Source organism: Anser anser, assembly GCF_964211835.1.
Source record: "Anser anser genome assembly, chromosome: 21".
NCBI lineage: Eukaryota > Metazoa > Chordata > Aves > Anseriformes > Anatidae > Anser > Anser anser.
This window is the reverse complement of record NC_139742.1, coordinates 6,536,160-6,560,578: the sequence shown is the minus strand read 5'-3', so window position 1 is coordinate 6,560,578 and position 24,419 is coordinate 6,536,160. Positions and strand designations below refer to the sequence as shown.

At 44.5% G+C, this 24,419-nt stretch overlaps 1 protein-coding gene across 32 annotated transcripts in view; it reads left to right on the top strand.

The window, feature by feature from the left end:
- The window catches only part of DNM1 (dynamin 1), a 68,244-nt gene that overhangs the window by 20,644 nt on the left and 23,181 nt on the right, over positions 1–24,419 (top strand). For 15 of the 32 annotated variants that reach the window (XR_014574534.1, XR_014574535.1, XR_014574536.1 and 12 more), the window contains exons 2-15: positions 3,441–3,514; positions 4,707–4,856; positions 5,959–6,162; positions 6,681–6,779; positions 7,490–7,650; positions 8,681–8,823; positions 8,907–9,042; positions 10,199–10,266; positions 11,079–11,217; positions 19,418–19,504; positions 19,718–19,788; positions 20,206–20,257; positions 21,591–21,602; positions 22,801–22,914. Coding sequence is in view for 19 of the 32 variants with exons in the window: in XM_083807874.1 (XP_083664000.1) it covers positions 3,441–3,514; positions 4,707–4,856; positions 5,959–6,162; positions 6,681–6,779; positions 7,490–7,650; positions 8,681–8,823; positions 8,907–9,042; positions 10,199–10,266; positions 11,079–11,217; positions 19,418–19,504; positions 19,718–19,788; positions 20,206–20,257; positions 21,591–21,602; positions 22,801–22,914 (1,510 nt within the window). In the remaining 13 variants the exon portion in view is untranslated. Of the gene's footprint in view, positions 1–3,440; positions 3,515–4,706; positions 4,857–5,958; positions 6,163–6,680; positions 6,780–7,489; positions 7,651–8,680; positions 8,824–8,906; positions 9,043–10,198; positions 10,267–11,078; positions 11,218–14,538; positions 14,678–19,417; positions 19,505–19,717; positions 19,789–20,205; positions 20,267–21,590; positions 21,603–22,800; positions 22,915–24,419 lie in introns of all 32 variants that reach the window. The other 17 variants (XR_014574530.1, XR_014574531.1, XR_014574532.1 and 14 more) reach the window with 5 other exon arrangements.

Genomic DNA, 24,419 nt, shown 5'->3' with positions numbered 1-24,419 from the left:
CAAGGGGAATCCTGGCTGCCTTTGTCATTCCAGCGTGGGCATACTGCAGCACGTTATCTCCCAAGATGTATTCCGTCCTTCTTCCCTTTGCTCCCAGCCTTGCTACCGCTCATCTCCTGTGCCAGAATTGAATAAGCCGGTTTATCTCACCTTCCTGCTCCTGTCTGCCCAATTCATCCGGCGTGTTGTTCTTATCTCTCTCTCTCCTCTGTCGGGCTTAACTTTGTCACTTGGTGCTGGTCTATCAGGAGGAATCCATTCCCCGGCTGCTAAATGGACTCAACCTGGGCTGCGCGTGCTGTCCATGCCACACATGCTCCATTGTAGGTTATTTACAGAAGTAATTTATTATGCCTACTGCAAGAGGGCAGGCAAGGCTGCTTTATGCTGCGTTCTCCTTGGCACCCAGCCAGCTTGCCACAGAATTTACTAATCTGGGCTTTTTCGTGTCTGATTTGAAAGGCTTAGCCTGAGCAGGAGAGGGAAGCGTTTGTCCCAGAGAGAAAGGAGGGGGCTAAACCAACAGGGAAATGTTACGGATGCAATGGGGTGATAGTGTATCCGTTTTTATAGAGCTTTTCAGCTGTAACTCCTGATGGGGGTTGAGTGTAAGGAAACTTGGAAGCTGAACCGCATGTACATTCTGGTAGCTTATGGATAAGAACACGTTCATTTTCTGTTATTCAGGGTTCAGATTTTGTGTTCATTCAGATTGAAAACAATACTGAGATACCTGATTTAGGTGACCAGCTATGGGTTTGGGTAACTAACCTTGAACCTCTCTAGGAAGGGAGACTTCCTGGAAGAGGATCAATAACGTGTTTTTATTCCTAAATAGTTCACTGGGTATATGTTTATACTGACTTATTTTAATATTAATATAACTATAATTGTGTAACTCCACGGGTAAATGTCCGTGTAGATGAGCCCTAGATTCCCAACGCTGGGCAGCCTGGAATTTGACATAGAAACTGAGGAGGTGCTACTTTAGTAATACTGCTACGTAAAGGTTGAACTTAAATTTAACAGCATGCAGTTCTGGAATGAAGGACTCTAAACCAGAAAATACTTGGCTAATGTGTTCTTTCAAATCACAGTAAACTAGCATACTGCTAGTATTTTAAAGGATGCAATTGCTAGGGTTGACGACAGGAGCAGAAAGTCGGAGGCTTAAACATTACGTGTTCTGGCTTGGCTGAATTCAGTGGAGTTACTCAAATGACATCTTGCCTGGTGTTCAGAAGAAAGCTATTGAAAAATGACTGGCAGAAAAGTTTTTTTGAATTATCCTTCTTATATTTTTGGCCTCTTGCCTTCTGTGAGTACTCAGTGTTTTGGTTTTGTTTTTTTTTTTTGTTTTTTTTTGTGTGTGGTTTTTTTCCTTGGAGTAGTCTGGAAGTTACTCAGTTAATGCAATAAATTGTATGAGTTTTGTGTAATGCTGGAATCCAGAAGACACATCAGTTTTACATCTGTCTTTGCCCTGAGGTTTTTCCCTTTAATTGTGACAAGGACAACAGAAAAAGTAGGATTTGGGCCAAAGCAGGAAGTTTCAGGAGAACACGGAGCAAGATACGAGGGGAATTTAATTCCTAGAGGTCTCATTCTTATAAATGCAAGTAATGTTCTTTTGACAGCGAGGTAGGATTTGGTGCTGCAAGTTGGAGATCAATAGCTAGAATAGCATCTCAGTGTGCGAGGAAGGGAATCTATAATTATACTATACCTTTTCCTCACCTACAATAAGGTCAAAATAAGCCAGTGCAGCTTGGATTGATTTTTTAAATGCTAAAAGATGCTAGAGTGGCGCTCTTTCACATATTGACCACAGACATCTATAGGAATGAAGCTGAGGCAGCAGAAAACTGCTAGAGTGATGCAATGCCTCAAAGATTCCAGGGTTAATCCCACTGGAATGGAAAAAAGAGCTGTATTTGAAAAAACAAATGGAAGATCCCAGTTAACACTTCATATTTCTGAAAAGTCTAAAGTAATGAGAATGGGTTACAGTCTTATTCTAACTGCAGTAGAGTTGTATCAGAAGTCACACTACTGCAGGCTTAACTTACAGGAGATATTTCTATTTGAGGCATTTGAGATTGTAGGATGCCTCCTTACCTCTCGTCACTTGAAACCACTCTGCAGCTTTTGATTACCGAGTTATTCTGGCAGGCCACAGATATGGAATTGCCTTTATAGCTGAAAAAGGGAAATACAGGGAAGTAGAAAAAGTTGCATAAGATTATATAAAAGTCAGTAGCCAAAGTATGAGCTGAAATCACAACTGTTCAAGCCCTTGTCTGAGGTGTTAAAACGAAAGCTCATTCCTTGTCTTCATTTCCATTGCCTGTATTAAGTTCATGCAGGACAAGGGCACGATAGAAAATCGAGGGGCCTGGATTTCTGTAAGTGGAGCAGTTACAGTCAGTACTCAACTGGCAAAATTACGCATTGCTAGAGCTATCAACAGAGAGGACTGCGTGCCAGCAGCCAAGCAATGCGGGCAGGGCTTCTTTTAACAAAGACAACTGTATTCATGCTGTAGACACCGTATTTTTGAAGTGATGCTTCTCCACTACGTAAGGAAGCAAATTGATCATGCTTTCAGAAATGCTCAGTGACTATTGAAGAGCCATGTAAACAGCTGAGTGCTTGAGAACAGGCCACAAACTAGCAAGGTCATCAGCAGATGTAAGTAAGCATGCCTAGCTTTGCTTGAAGCACTTGGATTTGAAAAAAAGAAAAAGCAAAGGAGAACTTGTGGGCTGTGGATGCTAAGTCAGCATTAGGAAAAGGATAGTGAAAGGCTTCCTTCCCCTGATATGACCTGAAGTACAGAAAATTGCAGGATTCTTTTTAGTTCGGGAGGAAGCTGCTGCTGTTTTAGCCCTGGCAATACTCAGTTTTGAGTTGTTAGCCAGAAAAAGCCCTGAGTAGACGCAAGCCTTTGGCTGCTATTTATTCTGCTTCAGATCATACACTGGTTGCATGCTGGAACGATAGTGTCCTCTCATGTCCCAGTGTGCGGGGTGTGAGCGATTTTGTTGTGGCTCAGGTAGCTGTATTTTGTCAAAAGAAGACGTGCTGGTTTTCAGTCTCTGCATCAGCTTTTCTTTCTGATGAGACAGAGCTGTACCTTGATAACAAAAACCAAACCACATATAGCTATATTAATTGGGGTTTTTAGTTAGCATGGAACTTCAGATGAAGGAGCCATAGCTGTTGCAGATGGGGCTAAAGGGAATGTGCTGCAAGTATAGGCTTCCTCAGAACAGCAGTCTCTACTCCCTGGGGAGGAGCCCTTGTTTTTAGTGCCTTAAACTCTATCATAGCTGTGGCTGAAGCACCCTGGAATCCATGAGTATTAATGGAAGCAGAAAAGCCACGAAAAGGGAAGGAAACTATCATTCACTCATCTGAAACTTCCTCTTTCATTTCAGGGACTTTCTGCCACGTGGTTCTGGCATCGTAACCAGACGCCCACTGGTCCTGCAGCTAGTAAACTCCAGCACAGGTATGTGAGCTGCCTCCCCGTGTGTCCAGCTGGATTCCTGTCTTGGTCTAGGAAGGTCTTATTTGATCAATGACAATGCACAATGTGAAAAAGTAAATAACTTTTCACCATAAAAATGACCTGCAGCTGGTTTTCAGTTCTGCCTGTTTAACATCTGATGCATTAAATATTCAGATGGAAAATGCTTCTGTTACTTTGATCTAAGTAGGGTTTCATGCATATACTTGTCGTGATTTTTCTGTCTGTGCAGCTGTGACTCTTATGAATGGGTAAGACCTAAAAGCTAAAGGACCCTGTTGATAATCCTCTGAAATAAGGGGATGAGATGACTTACTGCACCAAAAACTAAATGTGAGAATGCTGGGATCTGAAGAATGACTATAGAGTTCTGTGGCTGGTCTTTTGGGTTGTTCAGTTTTTTGCTCTCTGCTTGCAGGGTGTTTTCATTAGTGTTCCCCTTCAAACATAAGATGTCCTATAAGATCGCCTTGAGGAGGAGTTGACAAGTGACTGTTTCAGGGTATTCTTTCTCTCTTGTTGGGTGGATGTGACCTGTTCACAGCAGTCCTCTTGCCTATGCTAAGGAGACAGCTTGACTTTTGGGAGGCTTTTTAAATTCAGATGGAGGGTTCTTGAATTAGTTGGCCTGTTCAATGACTGGCAAAGAAAAAAACAAACTAATTCAAAACCATGTCAGGAGATTTTTTGGGGGGGGATTTTTTTTGCTATTTTGAGGCTCTCTTGTCTTTTCTCATCATGTAATGAGACTAATATTTAGCCCCAGTACTTGAATACAGAGCTAGTCCAAGTTCTGAATACAAAGGTATCTCCCAATGCAGCTGTGAAAGTCACAGCTGCTGCAAGTATGTAAATGCAAAGCTTGCTTAGTATCAACAGGGAGTCTTGGATTATTACTTGAATGAAGACAAGTGAGGATGCCACCTCTGAGAAGACCTGAATTGGAAAGATTTCGGGCTTGCACAGGTTATGTCCGATGTTGATCTGATGGTGTGATTGCAGTAACTTTTGCCAACCAGCCAGGTTATAGTGGGAAAGACACTTGCCACACTTCATCCCTTCAACTGTTCTTTGTTTCTTATCTTAAAAATCCAGGTTATATTTTTGTTACACTTTTGACTAAGTTTCTCTTACTCTAGTGACCATCTCTGACTCTGCTTCTGTTTTTAAACAGAATATGGTGAGTTCCTACACTGCAAAGGAAAAAAATTCACAGATTTTGAGGAGGTCCGTTTGGAGATTGAGGCTGAAACGGATCGTGTTACTGGCTCCAACAAAGGCATTTCCCCTGTGCCCATTAACCTCAGAGTCTATTCTCCCCATGGTGAGTCTTAATACATTCTCTGAAGTCAGGGGATAAGTGAGGCAGGTTGCTGTTTTGTCATAATGTAAAGACAAAGATAAATTGGAGAGTATGCCTGCCTTTTCTTTTTACTTCAATCCCCATATGCCTGGTCTGTGGTGCATCAACCTGCCAGTCTTTGCCATGTTTCTAAAAGTTGTCTGCCAAATGAAATATCTGACTGCTAACAGAGCTACTCCCAAAAGCAATTGATGTCTGCAGAACCTCCTTCCTTAGGAGACTTTTCCTTTCCATCAGTATTGACATAAAGTTCTAACTTTCTTTCCTGCTTTCTGGGCAAAGAAATGGAGCTAAAAATGATGGGAGGAGGGTGGCTTTCCTGAAGAGTATTTGCCTTCTGTTGGCATGTAAAGATGCACTTTGCATAGAGCTCTCCAGATAATGTTCAAACCATAAGCCTCTGATTTCAGTGCAAGAATTCTGCTTAAACAAGTGAGTGGAATGGCACAAAATTTGCAAGCTCTTTAAATGTGAATAGCTCTTTGGGCATTGTTGGGAAAGCAGCAGCTTGGCACTACATCAGCAGTAGGCTGCGTAGAACTTCTTCTTGAATTTTATTTTCTAATTTTTCCTCAGTGAGACAATCAACCAGTTAAAGGGCTGCATGTTGCATCCTTCAGGCGAAGGCCCATCTGACTTTGACAAGTGCCTCTTGAATAAGGCCTGCAGGACTGAACATTTTAATACTGGGGACAGCTAATGAGAATTAACTCTTCTGACTCTCCAGTCTTTGTTATGAAGTGGTAAAAATGTACTGTTATCCCTTCCCCTTCAGTGTAGCCAGTATGGAAGGACTTTGAGGTCAGTCCTTGATCAGTGTGTGAGCAGGTGATTTAAAGGGAATGGCAATAAGATCACTGACAATCATGACTAATAAGAACTAGCAAATATTTTTTTTATTAAGCGGTAGCAAAAAGGAATTGGAAAACTCTGAATTCTTCTGAGTCGTGTGCATCTTTTACACCTCTAATGTACTGAAGTCACTAAAGCCACAGGTACTCCTTATAGACCACAGCATACCTACCTCAACACGCTCTTGTTCTGTCTTGTTTCCTATGTCTAGTCCTGAACCTGACCTTGGTGGATCTACCAGGTATGACGAAAGTCCCAGTAGGGGACCAGCCCCCTGACATCGAGTTCCAGATCCGAGATATGCTTATGCAGTTTGTCACCAAAGAGAATTGCCTCATCCTGGCGGTATCCCCAGCCAACTCTGACTTGGCCAATTCTGATGCTCTGAAAATTGCAAAGGAGGTGGATCCTCAAGGTAAATCTTGTATTTTAGCATGGACTACTAGCTAGTGGCCCAATTCTCCTTTTTGGCTGTGATTAGCCCAGTAGCTGTGGGATCCTGTCTGTTGTCTTAGGTGGTATCTTCACTAACATATGCCCTTCTGAGAGGTGGTTGTGAGTCTTAATAGCTACTACAGTAGAATTTTTTGTTACTCCATATTTCTTCCTTTGAGCCTCTGAAGAGGTAAAAGACTTCCCTTCCTTTACTGTAGCCATCCACCTTGTGCCTAGAGGAAAAGCAAGAAAATCCCTGCACTTAAATCCCTCTCTACTGTGGCATAGCATGTCAGTGTTTTTGGCAAGGTGTAACTGAGAACTGACCTCTGTTATCAGCTGGTCTGCTGTTGTGACCTCTTGGAATGATGGGAACTGTAGTATTTGAGTTCAGGAGCCCTTGAGTAGCCAAGGTGGGTAATCTGTAAAGTCTCTGAACAGAGGAAAACATTACATGAGTCATTTTGCTTGATCAACTATATTCATTTTTTTCTGAAGGGCAACGCACTATTGGAGTCATCACTAAGCTGGATCTTATGGATGAAGGAACTGATGCAAGAGATGTTCTAGAAAACAAATTACTTCCTCTACGTAGAGGTATGTTTCATCATGTTTTGTTTATGATCTACTTCCTTCATTTTCCCTGTGTAAGGTATCTTGGCCTCATCCCCTGCCTTCAGTGATCCTGGAACATCTGTTAAAACTAGCGCTTAGGCCATCTCTGTTCCAAACCAGCACTGAGAAAAGTTGGGGAAAGGGGATGAGTCACACTTAGGAAATTTTTAGGTGATATTTAGTAGTCCTAGGTGATATTTAGTCCTAGCAGAAGCATAACCCTATGCTCTTATCTTTACTGTCTTCCTTATTTTTAATAAAGCAAGCTGCAAAAATTAAATTCCTGTATTACTCCCCTGCTATCTTATTTGATTGCCATAGTATATCAGGTGTAATCATAGTGGGCTGTACTGTGATATATGCTGTACATAGCCATAGTGAAGTACCTATCTTAAAGACTTGAACAAGGGTCCTGAATGAGAACAGGGTGTACTTTATGATTGTGGGAACAGTGATAAATAAGTTAATTCTCAGTTACATAGTTGCACTTTTGTCCTACACACCAAAGTGTCAGAACCTGAGATGTCCAGAGGAAACTGTAGTTTAAAACATTTCCAATTAGTACCTAATAATGTGTTGCCACTGAAACTTCCCTTTCCCAGTGTTGACAGCTGGGTAACTTCCTTCTCAATCTGAGTCCCATTTACATTCTCATCCTTGCAACCACCTGATCTTTAACCTTGCTTCTGCAGGTTACATTGGTGTAGTCAACAGAAGTCAGAAGGACATTGATGGCAAGAAGGACATTCAGGCAGCTCTGGCTGCAGAGAGGAAATTTTTTCTCTCCCACCCTGCCTACAGACACATGGCTGATCGCATGGGAACCCCCTACCTGCAGAAAGTGCTGAACCAGGTACTGTTACCAGCTGAGAACTGCTGCTCACTATGCCAAAAGGATGTCTAGGTTGCTCATCGGGCTCTTCTGGGATGGAAAAATACAGAAGAATATAAAACTTCTGGTCAACAAACTGAAATTCTGAACATTGTTTTGGTGCCATGGGACTTCTGAAGATTTGCTTACTCTTCCTTCTCTGACTCATAAAAAGCATTTTGATGCCAGGTCTTGTGAAGTGTGCTTGGTCTGAATAATGTTAATAATTGAGCTCACACACCAAGTGCAGAACATTGCTTTATCCTTTCAGTGATGCTGGTACAAAATCAATAGCAAGCTTATGGTATTTGTCTAAATTTACACTATTGGAATGAACACAAGGTTAAGCTAAAAGACAACTTCTAAATTCCTAGTGGTCTTTGCCTAATACTAAGTTGTGAAGATTGATTTAAATATGATGCTAGTAGTCATTTTCCCTTTTGTTAAGACTGATTCTTTAAGTGAAGAACTGCTCTGCCTTTTTTCTTTATTTAAATATCTTCTCTTTAAGATGGGGACTTCAACATCTGTGCTCTGTGGAAACCCCTTTATTGGAGCCTCAGTGTGTTTGGCTCCTTTCACCTTGCCTTGTCACCCTTTCACTGAAAAAGGGCTTAACCACCACCCTAATGTGTGCAGAACAAAGATGGGTGTCAGTGGTGTGATAACCTGCAGACAGAATAGCCATTACCTTGGTATAAGTGACAAATGCTGATAATTGTATGTGAAATTTATTCCTGATTGGAGATGACAGGCTTGTCAGAATGGAAGGTTTGTATTAGGCTAAAACCTGAAATGAAATTTAGGAATAAACAGGTGAAGTAAGTAGGAGATGGGAAGGCAGGATACACCAAGCTTATAACTGATTTCTGTCCTGGGTTTGACTCCTTATTTGGACCACTCGGAAAACACAGCAAGAGAGGAATATTCCTCTTTATTCTGGGGTGCTGACATAGCACACACTTCCTGAAAACCACTTACAGCTTTTATCTTGAACCTTTTTCGTGTGCAGCAATTGACCAACCACATCCGTGACACCCTGCCAGGGCTGAGGAACAAGCTCCAGAGCCAGCTTCTCTCCATTGAGAAGGAGGTAGAGGAGTACAAGAACTTTCGTCCCGATGACCCTGCTCGCAAGACTAAAGCTCTGCTTCAGTGAGTGGCCTTAACTGGATGTCCCTCCCTGGAAGCAACTACTTAGCTATGCCTTCTACTTCATGCTTTTTGTTTTCTTTTAGGATGGTCCAGCAGTTTGCTGTGGACTTTGAGAAACGTATTGAAGGTTCCGGAGACCAAATTGATACCTATGAGCTGTCAGGAGGAGCTAGGATTAACCGTATCTTCCATGAGCGTTTCCCCTTTGAACTCGTGAAGGTACTGCTGAGATACCTTTTCTCCTTGCCTGTTTGTCACCTCTTCTGTCTGTCTTCCTGCCTCTCTTAGCATCTTTCACTATCTATTTTTCCCTTTTTGATTTCTTGTCACTTCTTCTACTTTATCACCTCACTTTTCACTTCCTGTTGTCTACTTTATCAGAGCCTTCGCATAATACTGACATCTCCCTCAGTCCCAGTCCTTGTGAAAACTTAACTTTCTCTTTGTAGTTAAATGCTACTCTTGCTTAATTCTTAAAGGCTAAATTAAACATGCAAAATAACTTCCTTTTAACACAGACAACAGCAAATCAATGTTGGAATGTCCTTGCAGATACGTAGATATCTAATTTAAGTTGCACGTAATGCAAATGGTTTTGAAACTTGTACATCCTTGATCCTGAGCATCAGGCTGGGCCTAAAGCCTCCCTAATGCATATGCAAGAAGCAGGAAAGAGGATGTAGATATACCTGGCCTTGCTTATTTGTCCCATTAAAAATGGCTTAGAGGTGGGAATGGTGTAGAAACTGCTCTACAGTCGTCATAGCTGAAGAGGATCTGTAGTGAATGATAGGTTTCCTGGATGGCAAAGTATACTAACATGATCAGAGTGATAGGGAGAAAATCCTCTAACATAAATTTAAATGAAGTCAGGAGCCAAAACGTTCTACTCCTGGATCTTCCACATTTTTCTGTCTTTTAATTTAAATAAGATGAGACCTCCTTAGTGAAATACAAGAGCCTGCCTTATATTGGATAATATGTATTTGTATGTGAATTGTAAATCTGCTTGAGGTGTTAGCTGAAAAACAGCTGCCAAGACCTTATGTTATATCTCAGGAGACAAAACAGTTCATTGTAGAAAGCAATCTAGTGCTTCAGTCCTATTGCTTTATCTCTAAATAGCTCCTGGGGAGCTGCTGAGGGGTTGGCACCTGTAAATGCAGGCCCTTAGCTATTAATATTTGTCCAGGATATCTGTATTGACAGTAGAAGCTTTATGGCTGTGCTCTGTATCCAACACTTGGGCTAACGTTTCATCTGTCACATGATAGTACTAGCATGGGACCTCTTTGTAAATCTGCTGTTATGTATCCTGGGGTTGTGCAAACAACAGCATCAAACCGTTTCTGATAAAAACTCTCTGTTGGTGCAGATGGAGTTTGATGAGAAGGAGCTGCGACGGGAGATTAGCTATGCCATCAAGAACATCCATGGTATCAGGCACGTATCATGCACTAAGCAGACCACTGGCTGCATAGCCTTGTAAATACCTCTAGACCTTCCAAATGGAGTTGAAGACTTCAGAGGTACGGTAGGTCAGCCAAAGGGGAGGGATAACTTCCTTGGACTCCCAAGTGGCTTGAATCTGGGAACAGGGACAAAGTAGCTTGCTTCCTGTTCCCATGTGAGTTGCAGAAGCCTAAAAGGTAAAACTGCCTTGGTGACTAGTTACTTTCTCCCTCTCTTTCATTCCTGGGTAGGAAAGGACAGGATTGCAAGCCCATACCACTACTTCATTTAGTTTTAAATGTTGGTTTTCACTTTCTGCTTCCATTCTAACCATTGCACAAAACAGTTGCTGGTGCTGAGCACCTCCTCCCCTAGAGATTTGAAGGGAGCATTAGGGTGCCCATCACCAGGATCCCAGTGGCCCCAGAATGTGAGTTCCAGTGTGTAGGTAGCAAATACAGTTGCATTCTCCTCAGTGGAGGTTAACTTCCTGAAACCACATCTGTGAGACCCTGAGTCATGCTTCCCCTGGGAAGGTGACCGGCCTCTGGTGCCTGTCAGGGGCAGCACTGGTGTCCATCTGGGATCCATTTTGCCCTCAGCACCTGCCTCCTGGGAGGTGCCAAGCATCCCCCATTTTCCAAGGCAGGACTTCTCTGAGGGGTGTGATGCTCCCCCAGCCCTGTGTGTTGGGTTTCAGTGATGGTGGTGCCTGCTCCGAGATGTGTGTGTAATGCTGTGACATTCTCCTTGCCCCTTCTCCCCCCTCCTGCCTTGTCTTGTCCCCTATCCTGGGTGTTTAGAACCGGTCTCTTCACACCCGACATGGCATTTGAGACCATTGTGAAAAAGCAGGTGAAGAAGATTAAAGAGCCTTGCCTGAAATGCGTCGACATGGTTATTTCGGAGTTAATCAATACCGTTAGACAGTGCACCAAGAAGGTAACTGGAGGCAGCATGGAGCTGGCACCTTCCACCCCCTCTCTGGCTGCGGCACAGCATTGTGACTGGGGCAGGGACTTGCCTGCAGCGACACTCGTGTTTCTGACCACCTCCTCAGCATGACTAGACCTGAGCGGTACCAGCCTGGGACGATCCAGCCAACAAGCCAAACAAAAGCACTGTGGAACATGGGCTATGGGCTTGTTCCCAGAAATCTTTACAGCAGAGGGGTGCTGGAGATGTCTGCCCCCCACACCTCCAGTCTGTAGCGTGACTCCTGATTCCTCTCCAAGCCAAGGGTATTTCTTATAGGGCCTCATCTGACTTTAAATTTGTTTGCTGGTTTTGTTTTCCAAGCCAGAAACTGGGTTTTAAATTATGTCCCCTCTCCTCTGCTAGAAATAGGAGGGTTAATCCCAAACAAGCCTTTAGTATCAGGGCAGGGTGCTGCTGGCTGGGTGTATGGGGCTGAACTTTGGAGGCTACCGCAGTTACAGCTGTGGGCTGTATCACAGGGGAGCGTTCCTGTGGTGTTTGGCTTGGTTTCTGGTTGGCTTGGTCCATATCCTGTCCTGGAAGAGCAGCACATGGCTGAGAAGGATCATGTTAGAAATGTCAATCTACCTCTGGGTTTCTCCTGCCCTCTCCCTCAGAGAGGGCTTCAAGCTTTGTTCTTTGGGATTCATACTGGTATTTATTGGAGCTGGGGTAAGGAACCTGCCTTGATTCTGCACTCTGGATATGGCAGCTTTTGTTTGAGGCTGGGACTGAAAAGCAGCAAGATAGGAAGACACATGCCGTTCTTCTCAGCCATGGCTTGCTGCTTCAGCCAGGGCTGGGTACTGGTGAAAAGGCACCTGAGTTAGGATGGTAGCTTGGGTACTGGAGACTGGAATCGCCACTGGCTGTTCGGGTGCAGGTAAATGGGCATTGCACAAGGTGTCGGGAGAGTCTGACACCTCCCTGTGAGGGTGGGGAGAGGTGCCCAAGTGGTGATAGCTGCCATCACTTGGAGAAATGCTGAGCCCTTAGGGCCGGGAGCCTCTGTAGAAGGGCTCAGGCATGCAGACACGTGCTTTGCCTCCCAGAGCAGCCCGGGAAAGCAAAGCAGTTGCAGTGAGATATTGCTCAGGTTTCTAGAGTGCTGGAGGAGCTTCCTTTTTCTGTCCTGCTGTTCTCTCTTGGGGTATGTGACTGTGGGGAGCACCCAGAAAATTGCCATTAGAGCCTGGTGACAGGTAAGCACAGGCCCTCAGGCTGCCAAGTATCCAGAGTCACCTGCTAATTGGATCAGAAGGGCATTCCTTTTCAAGCCCTCTGAAGCTTCTCTTGGTTTGTTTTCATCCATCAGTTATTGTTCAAAATCTCCTATTCATTGTCTGTTTGCATCCTTCCCTCCATTTCCCATTCTTCTTCATCATTTCTGTGTTTCTTCTTTTACTGACAAGTCTAGTAGTGAACAGACCATCTGTTCTGACAGCAACAGGTTTTCCTAGTCATCAGGTGGTGAGTACAGCAGGGCGGGAAATAAGGGAGAAGAGACCACAGGAATGGAGTGGGGGGTATTGGAGAGGGGGTCTGTGAGGGACCATCTCACAGCTTCAGGATTAGCGTTCCGTTTTAGTTTAGATCCCACTGCTAAGCATTTAATGGCTAACTGCAGTGCTGCTTGCTGTGTTGTGTGCTAGTAGTCATGGTTACAGTTTTCTGTCTGAAGAAACAAAATACTGTCATTCAGGTGGTACCCAGGTACTTGAAGGAACTGGTTTTCTTCTTTGTACGAGGCCCCCTGAGTCTGGTCTTTGAAGCGGTGCACGTAGGGGAAATGGTGTGCACTGAGTTTAGCGGGCTGACTAGATTAGTAGGAATAAGGAATCAAGTCAGAGGGTGTGGAGGAAGCTCTGAAAATGCCTTTGCTTTGATCAGAAGAGGCTGCTTTGGCACCTTGAGAGAGGCCCTTGGGTGAAGCTGAATCCTCTAGTGTACTCCAACCTTCTCTGCTACTTAAAATTCAGGTTACTGAAGGTCCTATAATATGCATTGAAGTATTTTAATAGAGTGATGTAACTTGGGGTCTTGCAGATGTTACCTACGGAGATGAAAGATGACGTGAAGGGGTAGGTATCTGATTTAAATGGAGTGATGTCTAGTTATAACTAGACCTGGATTAATTGTGAGCTGTAGACACCACAGGTTTGACTATGAATTGTACCTTTAAAAAAGCAGGATCCCATCCCTATGTCAAGGGGATGTTGTCCCCTTGAAAGCACTTTCAGAGCAGTTATGTGCTGTGCAAAGAGAAGGAATTGATTTTGTGACACAAAAAGCACCCTGGTAAAAGCTCTGAAGCGTTAAAGATGTGCTAGAGAAACTTCTTTGGATGCAGTAACAGCCTTGAATTGGAATAATTTGGCCATATTCTAGTAATTGCAGTTTCTGTGGATTTTCTGTTTCTGTCATAGTAGAGGAACTGAGAATACAAGGGACTTCATATGGTATCAGATAGTATGGAAACTAATACTTTGTTATACACTTCAACAGGCCTGTATTGGGCCTGACGCTGCAGGTTAGCTGATGCAGTACAGATGCTCTGTATAGCTGTGGATGCCCTGTAGCATGTTTGCGTTTCCCTAAACACTGGCTTACCTCTGGTTTTACTGAGAAAGCTAACTGTTGTAGGAATGTTGTGGGAAAGGTGAGTGAGATAAGACACTCTGTAAGTGGAGCAGTTATCTTAATCTCTGAAATTGAGACATCCGTTCAGTTCAGCCTTCAGGCCAGCACAAGGTGCAAGTGACAGACCTTTGCAAGTCTTAGCTTGGCTCCTGGTCAGGCCTCCTGCACCTGAAATGAGGAAAGCATGAAAGGGGTAACCATGGTGGGAAGGAAAGGGGAATACCTACAGACAAAGGGAAATGAGACACGGTGAGTCTCTAGGAAATAGTCGCTTGCTGTGGCAAGCAGCTGTGTCTTAAAATCTGCATAAGCTTGCCTTCAGGAAGAGATCACTTGATCCCTGGGGACTTCCATCCATTCATTTTGCTCTTGACAGCTCACCATTTCACCAGCCAGCTCTTCCTACCTCCTTTCCTCTGCCACTTCCATTTGCCTGTAGACTCTCCCGATACTTGGCAGTGCGCAGGCCCCATAGCAATGCTCACCTGGTTCAATAAGCTAACGGACTGAACCAAAGATCTCACTTCTCATTTTGCCTTGTTTTCTCTCTTTTCCCTTTTCCTTCCTCCTCTCTCCTTCCTGCTCTTTCTCTGCTTCGCTCTCTTCTTCCCCGTTGCTTCCTCCCACCCTGCCCCTGCCATGCAGAACGGGTCTCTTCACGCCTGACCTCGCTTTTGAAGCCATAGTGAAAAAGCAGGTGCAGAAGTTGAAGGAGCCGAGTCTGAAGTGTGTGGATATGGTAGTGAGTGAGCTCACATCCACCATCAGAAAGTGTAGCGAAAAGGTAAAGAAACCAAAAATACAAAGAAAGGTCAATGCCCACGCCCCTTCCCACACACATTCACGCTGTTTCTCCACACGTACCACAGGAACTCCAGTGAATTTAGTGAGAGAAAACGGGTATAAAGAGGCAGCTAAAGGAGAGCAGCAGTCTGCAGGCATCAGTGCAGTTTAAAAGCAGGCTGAGAGGAGTGGGCATTAGCTGATGGGCTCTTCAGCTGTTAAGTGAGCTGCGATCCAGTGGATCACTTTGTAGTGAGCCCTTTTCCTCTGTCTGGCTCAGTGGCACTCACCTCAGTGTGGATCAAACCCTCTGCAAGCCCTGTTTGCTGTGCCACTGCCTGCGTATTTGGAACTTCTTGCTTATTTTTTAATGGGACCCCCTAAAAAAAATGAATTCATATACTCTAGAAAAATATTTAAAAATAAAAAGCCAGAAAAGACCTTATGTTTCCCCCCCCAGCACAAGTGGTCTGCAGGCTTCAGCTTGGCTACAGAGCTGTGCTGAGCAGTATCACGAACAATACAACCATCAATTAAAGTCTGAGGTACAAGAGATTCAGTGTCAACAGATTACTGGCCCGAAAGACTTGGGGAGGAGGTAGGGGCTTTTCCATACATTACACCCTTTACATCATTCTCCTGCTGATGCCTCGCTCCATGGACTATGCTCAGTTGAGGTAGTGTAGATATTTTTTTCTTTTTACACTGTAAACAGCAAGAGCCTTAGGCTAGCAGAGGGCAGCAGCAGCTTGCTGAGTGACATGGAAGGTGTCGAATGCTGCTTAGAGGTTGGGGCAGGAGTAGGTTTGTTTCCCAGGCTAGTTTTGTCCAGGAGGGGGCACCACATGCCTCCTGAAAATAAAGGTAGAGTGGCAATTAATTTGTGTGGAACTTAGATGTGAGGGGCCAGAAACAGGTCTGTAGCACAATAGTGGTATACTCCTGGAACTGAGTTGGAAAGGGCTGTTTCACTAGTTATTTTAAGACCTGAAAATTACAGTCCCATTCTTGCAGGGTTATAGCCTGACTCACAATCATACAGCCCAAAATTGGGAAGGAAGGGAGGATAACTGAGTTCAGAGTGAAGCTGAGAGCTAAGCTGTTGAGGACTAATTGTACTTAGGAACACAGAGCTCAACTTCTGAGCTCTGTCTGCTGTATTTCTTGCAGAGTGCTGCTGTTGCCAAATAGCTGTGGCAAGGCAGAGTAGCTCCTTTCCAGACTGTTTCTCTTGTGGGTTTTATTTTGGTGGTTTTGATTTTGTTTACACTGTTTTCTGTATCTGGCAGGAGATGTATCCTGTAGGTAGGGGAGGGAGAAGAATCATGAAAACCATGTGTTGATACCCAACAGCTGTATTGGGCAATGTCATTAGAGCAGCTGGCCACCCACTGGCTCTATAGATTTTAATCTGTGACATGGTGGAGGACTCCATGGGGTTGTTCAAAGATGATGCAACTGAGATGTATGCTATAAAGAAGTCAATAGTAGCAGTGGCATTGTAGAAAGCTAATGGCTGTAATAAAATTTAGCCTGAGAGGCCAGGGAGATGAATGTTAAAGATGAGACAACTCCTTGAGTGGCTGTATCTAGTGATAGTATTGAAAAATTTGGAAGGAAGGTTTTAATAATATTTAAAGGTGAATGTCTACACGTAGTGAGAAGACAATCTTGCCTGTATCTCCCTCTGAAAGAGGGAAGAAAGACCAGCAGATCTCTGAAATTGCCATAGACCACTTTAGGTTAGCAGCAAGTCTTAGGTGGTTTCTGATGGTGTAAGACGAAGGGTAATAACTGCACATGGGCATTAACTGATTTGTGGTATTTATCTTGCATGTTATAGCCCTAGCTGCTTCATCTGGACATAAAGCATGTGCTATTAGGGGAGGCAACTGAAAAAGGCTACTTCAGGACTGATGCTAATTGTAAGGTCACGCCCAGTCCGCTGTGCTGTGGATTGATGCAGCCTTTCGGATATCAGAAACAAACCTTTGAACTGAGTCCTGCAAGGCTTCGTGAAAGGAAGAGAGCTTGGGCTAACACCTTTTGAATTAGCTTAACAGTCCTGTAGTCTTGGTTTGTTGCTGTTCTGAACTATTGTGGTGGTGTTTGTGTGCTGTCACAATTATTTCATTTCACCCCAGATGGTGAAGAAATCTTTGTGTGCAGTTGATAAAGTTGCATAGATGGAATAATAGGAGTGTATTAACAAAGAACATAGGAGGCAAACCCATCTATTCCTCACGTGCTACAGAAGCACAGCTTTCCCTGCATGGAGAGATTTCCAGTTGACTATCTGTTGGCTGTTAGAGTTGAGGACTGAAACAAAGTTAGCCACTAGCAGGCATTTTCTACCTGGCCTGATTCTGAGCTGCTTCCAGTTGGTTAAATGGAGAGTAGCTCCAAACTAAACAGAAAGCTGGTGCAAGTATGGAGGCTTGCACATTTAGGATGATAGTGTCCTAGCTAGTGTTTTTCCAGAATCAGGAACCTTCTGTGCCAGGCTGCACTGCAGCATCTCACAAGTGGAGGGAAGGACTTGCAAGTCAGCATCCTTTTGGCTGAAGGTTGATCTTCAGTGTGCTGGCATGAACTCCCGGAATGTGCAAAGAGGGGAACTAAGGAACATTGGGACAAATTGCTTTTCAAAGAGGGCTGTGAGCTTGTATTTAAAACAGGAAAATCCAGCTAAAACAGGATTGAAAACCCACTTGAGCTGGGATGTGATCCCAGGCTGACAGATGTAGCCCCTCGAAGGGTCCCTGCTCTCCTGTCTTTCAGAGTCATGGCATTTCTGGGTGCTGTTCGTACTGCTGATGATAATTCCTTGTCCCTCTATGCCTTATTGCATGTTCCCTGGTGGATGTCTGTGGCTTGTCAGTGTCACTTTTCTTTGCCTGCCCTTGCTTCTCCTGTGCATGCTTGGGGTTGGAAGCTCCTGCATGGGGACCAATGCTGTCAATTTATTTTTGCACACGAATGTTGCTGGATGACCAAGGTTCTGAATAAACCACGGTGTGTTTTCTTTGCGTGCCTTTGGGATGGGTGGGGGTGGCAGGGAGAGGGTTGATGTGTTTGTTTGACTTTTTTTTTAATTTGAAGTAAAGAAGCTGAGACTTGCTTAGAGGTTTTCCAACTTCCTGTTTTCCTCTGACATAACTTTCCTGTCAAACCTTTGCCAACCCTCCTTTCCCCCAAAGGAAACAGGAAGCTTTGCCTATATGTATCTCTGAAGCAACCAGCTGCCTGAATCATAAAGATCACGGAGAACACCCAGTTTGCATTTTCAAGGCAAGGTGGTGGTGGGGAATGCCGATTTCCACATTTTTTTTCCTGCTTCTGTAGGGTCATTGGTGTTCAAAATAAACTACATATTTGAAAATAGGCAGTGTTAATGCTAGTTCTCAATTTCAATTCCAGGCTACTGCAATTTGCTGTGCTGAAAGGGTCTGAGACTATTTGTAGTCAGATGGTAGGAGAGCTGTTGCTGGTTAGTATAAGATCTGGCTTTCAGTAGTGCTGCTGCACACTTTTGAGCTAATCTTTCTAGCTTGAAATAATTGCTTGTTTGGGGGCCAAGTCAGTTTAAAAAGCTGTTATAAATTGGAGAAACAAAACTGTAGTACAGATAACAGGCAAAGGACTCTTAAATATACCCCCTCGATGGGGGGTATAACAGACTGATGCTAGGAAATGCTGTTTGATGTTGCAGTCAAGAGTAACTAAACCAGACAAAAAAAGGGGCGGGAGGGATAGTTTTACAGGGGAGATAGGTAAAGATTTAAAAATCTAAACCCTGGGGATGGAAAACCCATTTTTTGGCCATGCTGAACCTGAACCTAGTGGCATACAGGTACTGTTATTGAAATCAGTAGGGGCTTATGAATTACAGGCAAGTAGGTAGAAACTGCGTGAAAGGGTGCTTTAAGGTGTTCGTTTTGGAAGGGTGTCTCACGTATGATCTCAGGATACTTTTCTCTTGAACCACAGCCAGTGAAGTCCTCGCACTTTTTTCTCAGTGCGCTCAGGAATGAATTCCTTCCTCAGTCAAGTTCAAAGAAATTGTAGTATAAGTTGCCATGTGAATATAGACTTCAGCTATGTAATCCTGCCCTGATGCAGGTAGAGAGCAGGTAGGAGGAGCACCTGCATGCCCAGAGTGCAGCGTTCCTTGGAGATATGCCCCCTTGAGTCAGTCAGGTCCTTAATCAGTCAGGTCCTCTGTCTCTGCTTGCAAGTGTTGATGGAGAGGGCTAAGTTCTTTCATTTAACACCTCAGCAAATGGGGATTAAACCCCATTTTTGCCAGGGGACTTCTCATAAGATTTAGCAGGCTGCAGCAATGGGCCATTTGTCTACTTAGCCAATGAGATATTGAACATCTAGAAAAATTGTTTAACAACAAAAAGTGGTATCTGGCATTCACATCTGGGGTTGGACAGGAGCCTCATGCCAGGCAGAGTATGGTGGGTTTGGAGCAGGTCTTCCATGACACAAAGGTTGCTGTAAGAGTGAGAAGGACTATTTGAAGCCCAAAGCAAGAAGGAATGAACTCTGCCCTTGGCAGACTTCCAGGATCTTGGAAAATCTGTCTGCAAGTCCAGCTTCCCAGAACTTCCCTTTAGAAAAAAAAAGAACTGATTGCAGGGCGTACATGTGCATGCATACACGCAGGGGGTTGACCCCCCCCGCGCCTTTATACCTCCCTTTCCCATGTGCACGTGTTTTCTCTCTCCTGCAGCTCAGCCAGTACCCTCATCTGCGTGAGGAGATGGAGAGGATTGTTACTACCCACATCCGTGAGCGAGAAGGCAGGACCAAAGATCAGGTAGGTGATCAGGAGCGTGTGCAAGTGGGGAGATGATGTGGGGTGGAGGATGGTCTAGGCTAGAGGAGCCTGAGCCAAACTCTGAGCCAAGGGGTGTCTGGCAGCAGAGGGGGCTGATCAGATGAACTATATAAAAGGCTCTCTCTGTGCCTGATTAATACAATGTCAGTCACCTAATGTCTGTCTTGTGCTGTCTGTGCCTCTGTTTGGCAGGTCATGCTTCTAATAGACATTGAGCTGGCTTACATGAATACAAACCATGAGGATTTCATTGGCTTTGCCAAGTAAGCACTGATATCTCGTCCCTCTTAATGTGTTTCCTGTGGCTCTCTCCTATAGCTGCTCCAGTAAATGTTTTTCAGAAGCAGCAGTGCAGGTGCTGCCCCAAAGTATGTCTTTACTGTCAGTATTGTTTCCCTTTTCAATGGCTTCATATTGCAAGGCTGGGGAGGAGAATTAGGGATGCTTGTAAGGGGGAGTTACAGCATTATGCCAAGCAGTGGAGGGTTTGTGACCGAAGTGTGGGACTGAAGATGAGTAGACCAAAGCTGAGAGAGCAGGTTGAGGTAGATTGGGGTATCTAAAGTTGGAATTTAGTGGTGAGAGGCCTCAATTCATTGTAACAGCTATCTGATGGGAGCAGGATTCAGGTGATGAAGAAGAGTCTGAGAGGTTTTGAATGTCTCCACTGTTGTTTGCAGTGCTCAGCAGAGGAGCAGCCAGATGAGCAAGAAGAAGGCAGCTGGGAACCAGGTAGGCCAAGTTTCTATCTCCTTCACTGCTGCAAGAAGGATTTGTTTGTTACCTGGAAGCTGCCAGGTGGACAAGCGCTGGGCTAAATGCAGCGGTGCTCCAAGTTGTGGCTTTTTGTGTTTTATATTGATCAAGCTCTGTTTGTACCTGGAGCATAGCATTTGAGGCTCACGGCAGTCAGAAAGAACCAAGTGTAGTAGCAACAGAGGGAAAGTGTCATAGAAAGAAGTGGATGTTTGGTAATCAAGATCTAGTCTTTTATGGCCAGAAGGGGTACACCACCTCATGTAAGCTCATTGCTTGCTGTCTGGTCTTTCTTTTCTGGTAGAAATCACTATTAATATTGTTAATGTACATCCCTGGGTTTTCAGCCCCTTTGCTAGCTGTGCCAGCTCTTTTGCTGAAGTGAGGTAGTACAGAACACTTGAGATCTTGTAGATACTCACATCTGAGCCACTTACCAATAAACTCTCACTTTGAGTCCAATTATTGTTAGGTCTGCCACAAGACAGACTTGTCATGCCTTTGATTGTCTTTCCCATCAGTGGTACCCACTTTCTGAAAAGGGATTTCAAGGGTTCGTGGGCACTCAGATGGAAAATGTTGCTGGAAATACTTAACCCCCCTGCACAGGGAGACAGTTATGTATAGCCATGGCTGCACTGATTATATATGAGAACATCTCCATTGGGAGAAGACTGCAGTGGAGGGGAGGAGTTTGCTTATTCCTTCAGGAACTGTAAGGATTGCACATCCAATTAAAAAGGAGCTAATAACACCTTCCAGATTTGCTAGGAAAATGACAAGGCTATCTAGGCTAGAAGGTCCTGTAGAAACAAAGCTGTACAAGCAGTTTCACAGGGAATAAAAGCAAATGCTTTCAGTTAATCTTTTTAAAGACCTTCACTCGTAACATCAATTTGCTTCAGAACACGTGTAATCGCCTTTCCCTGCGCACAAACATGCAGACTGTTTCAGTGTTGTTGGCAGGTAGGTCTTCAGGCTGAACTGCCCAACCATCCACTTTGTGGGATCTCGGAGCGGCTGTAGGGAGCCTCAAACTCTGTGGTATACCTTGCTGAAGAGCTTACTGCAAAAGAGCAGAAAGGGCAAGCTTTGGACCAACCTGTAAAGTGCCTGGGCTTTTCCCTTTAGCAAGTTTTATTTTGGGATGGGGGTTACTTTTGTTAATGCCTGGAGTAGAAGATTTGGGTTCCAATTTATTTTTTGAGCCTCTCTTCTCCTGCTCCAGCTTTCCTAGTAACAATCTCTCCTCTCTTTGCTCCTCTCCTGCTCTCTGCTCTGCTGCTGTTGCTATGGTTCCCCTTTGCAGGATGAGATCCTGGTGAGTAGAAGGCCACTCAGCAGGGTGTGCTAATGAACATTAATGTTGCATCTGGGAAGGCAAGAACAGTGCACAGGCAAATTATTCCCTCTGCTGCTGAATGGGGAGAGGAAGGCAGCTGGCACTAGGCACAGGTGAAGCATAAATGAGGTGAAAAGGTAGTATGTCGAGGAAAATCATAGGGTTGCTGGCACATCTGAGTGGGTGGAAATAAAAAGCAGCAATCCAGAGTTCTGGAGTTCTGTTTCACTGCCCTCTCCTGTCCACAGAGAGAATAGGACTATCTCAGGTTTATCAGTGGGCATGAGGTGAAGATCCAATGCTCCAACATTTACCTTTATAGGTTAAATTGGCAGGTTAGAGGATTGTGCTGCTCACACAGAGGAACTTCCTAGTATGCAGTGCAGTCATTTTCAACAAGCAAGCCATTCAACAAGGTACACACAGTGCATGCAGATGTATCTGGGTGTTAACAGTGCAGTAAGACATAAAAGCTAATGCCTTAAGCTGATGCATACTTGTATTTGATTGAGTGTGAGGCTCTAAAGCAGCACATGGTGAATTGGAGTTCCACAGAGAATAACAGCTTGGCTTCTCAACAGACTAACATACAGGAACTTGCATTGCTCTCAGTTAATGACTACTCAAATACATGGGTATGCTGAAGTCCAGCCTACTAATTCCAGATGCACCATTTTGTTCTCGTACTTAGTGTATCCTTGTTATTAAACTCAATTCCTTGAGTTGTTTGCCCATCTCTTCCTCTTGAACTGGTTTCCCACACCCCTGAGTTGGGTGAAGCACACCCCATGTGCAGTGTGCCAAAAGGTGCACTGCTGCATTGCTTTTCTCTGGGCATGGTCTTTTCTGGGTGTGTTGCTGTGACCTGGTGCTTCTGTAGTTGTGCCAGTGTCCAAGGCACTCTCAATGCAGTTCTTCTTGTATCTCTTTCCCTTGGCAGAGGATATAAGGCACAGCCAGGTTCCTTCCTGCATCCTTTTTGTGCTATTCCTGGCCCTTTTGAGACAAACCTTCACTGGCCAGTTGAGTGGGGGGCTCTTTTGGCAGCAGCAGAGAGCACGGTGTTCCTTGTCTTTCCGTATGATTCTGTGTGTAGGGGTACCCTCTGCTCTTTCCTCTGTCACCTAAGGCCGGCTCTTAGGGATCTTAGTAATGCTTATTGCTTCCAACCCCTTAGGTCATCCGAAAGGGCTGGCTCACCATCAACAACATTGGGATCATGAAGGGTGGCTCCAAGGAGTACTGGTTTGTCCTGACAGCGGAGAACCTCTCCTGGTATAAGGACGATGAGGTGAGTAGCTTGCTCAGACTTGAGTACTGGGTATCTGTTGAGGATTAGGCCTTCAGCTCTTGCTATTCCAGGTGTGCCTTCTGAGTACTGTCTGCAGCTTGTGATATAAGCAGAAGCCTGGTTACCAGCAGTCTTAGTACTGCTGAGCACTTCTGAATCGGTCTGGCCTTCCTGATGTGCAGGGAGTAACCTGTGCCTGAAGCCCTGGCGCAACAGAAAGTTGACAGACCCTGGGAATTAATCTGATCTTTTTTGGTTTCCTGTCACAGTTATATTCAAGAGTGATGTGTTAGTCCAAGGTCTGGACTGTTTGGTATTTGTGGGGCAGCCATGGTGAGTTTTCTGAAGGAGCGTGGCAGAGATCTTCACACGTCTCTTCTGGTTACAAAGAAAGCTGTCACCTTTCTGTGCGCAGCAACAGGAGCTGTAGAACTGAAGGGGCAGCTCAAATGCTGGTTCCTTCTGACTTTTGGTAAAATAACCTCTCCAGGATTCAGTTGCTAAGCCTGTGGAGCAAGAATGTCTCATGGTTCTATATTGAACATACCACTTAATCTGTATTCGTAAAATTCTCAGTTGTGAATGGTTGGAGTACTGCTGGTTGAAATAGCAATGTGTAGAATATCACTGAGAGTAACATGGACCTGCTCTGTAGAGCTACTTAAAAGTGTTGAATATTAAGAATCGTGCCAGACGAAATTGGCATTGTCAAGTGTGCTGCTTCCTCTGCAAGACAAAGGTAGATAATTGTTGTCTTTGATTATACTGAATAGAGAAAAGAATAAATGAATAGTTGGATGCTTTTGATAAGGATGTAATCACAAGAGTTAGCCCCACTCAGTGTGCTGGGAGATGAAAAATGCCTGCTATGATGTAGTCATGCGTTTGAGTTGATCAGGGTTTCTGACAGCAAACTGCTGTCCCTTACTCTGTTTTTTGTCACTCAGGTGTTTTGAGGCACACAGTGTGCCTGGGAGCTGTAGCTGAGCCTGGCTTTTTGTCTAGTTGAGATCAGTGGGTCTGTTTCATTCTCAGCAGGTGGAAGTGATGACAAATATGGTGATGAATCAGCCTCTAAATATCGCTTTCTGCACGGAGTCTGCTATAGTGCTGCTATGGATGAACAGGCAGAGATTTCATAATTGAAGAGCTGGGTGTTAGATGTCTTTTTGCTAAACCAGTGTGTCTCTGCTCTAGGACTCCTGACCTCTGTATTCCAAGTTGCTTGTGGAGGCTTCACTTTCCTCCAGGTTACATATGCTGATTGGGTGGTTATAAACACCAAGTAGTTTAATCAAAGCCAACTGCTACATCTGTATTGCAGAGATGATCAGAACTCCTTGTTTTTCCCCTGGGGAGTGGGAGGGAGGGAGGACTGTAGCATAAACTGTTGATAGATTCCAGTTGCATGGGATGGGGGTTGGACCTCTCTTCCCTCCCGAGGGAGTGCAACCTAGGGGGTCAATAGCAACTGGAGGTCTGCACCATTTCCCTTCTCCATAGCA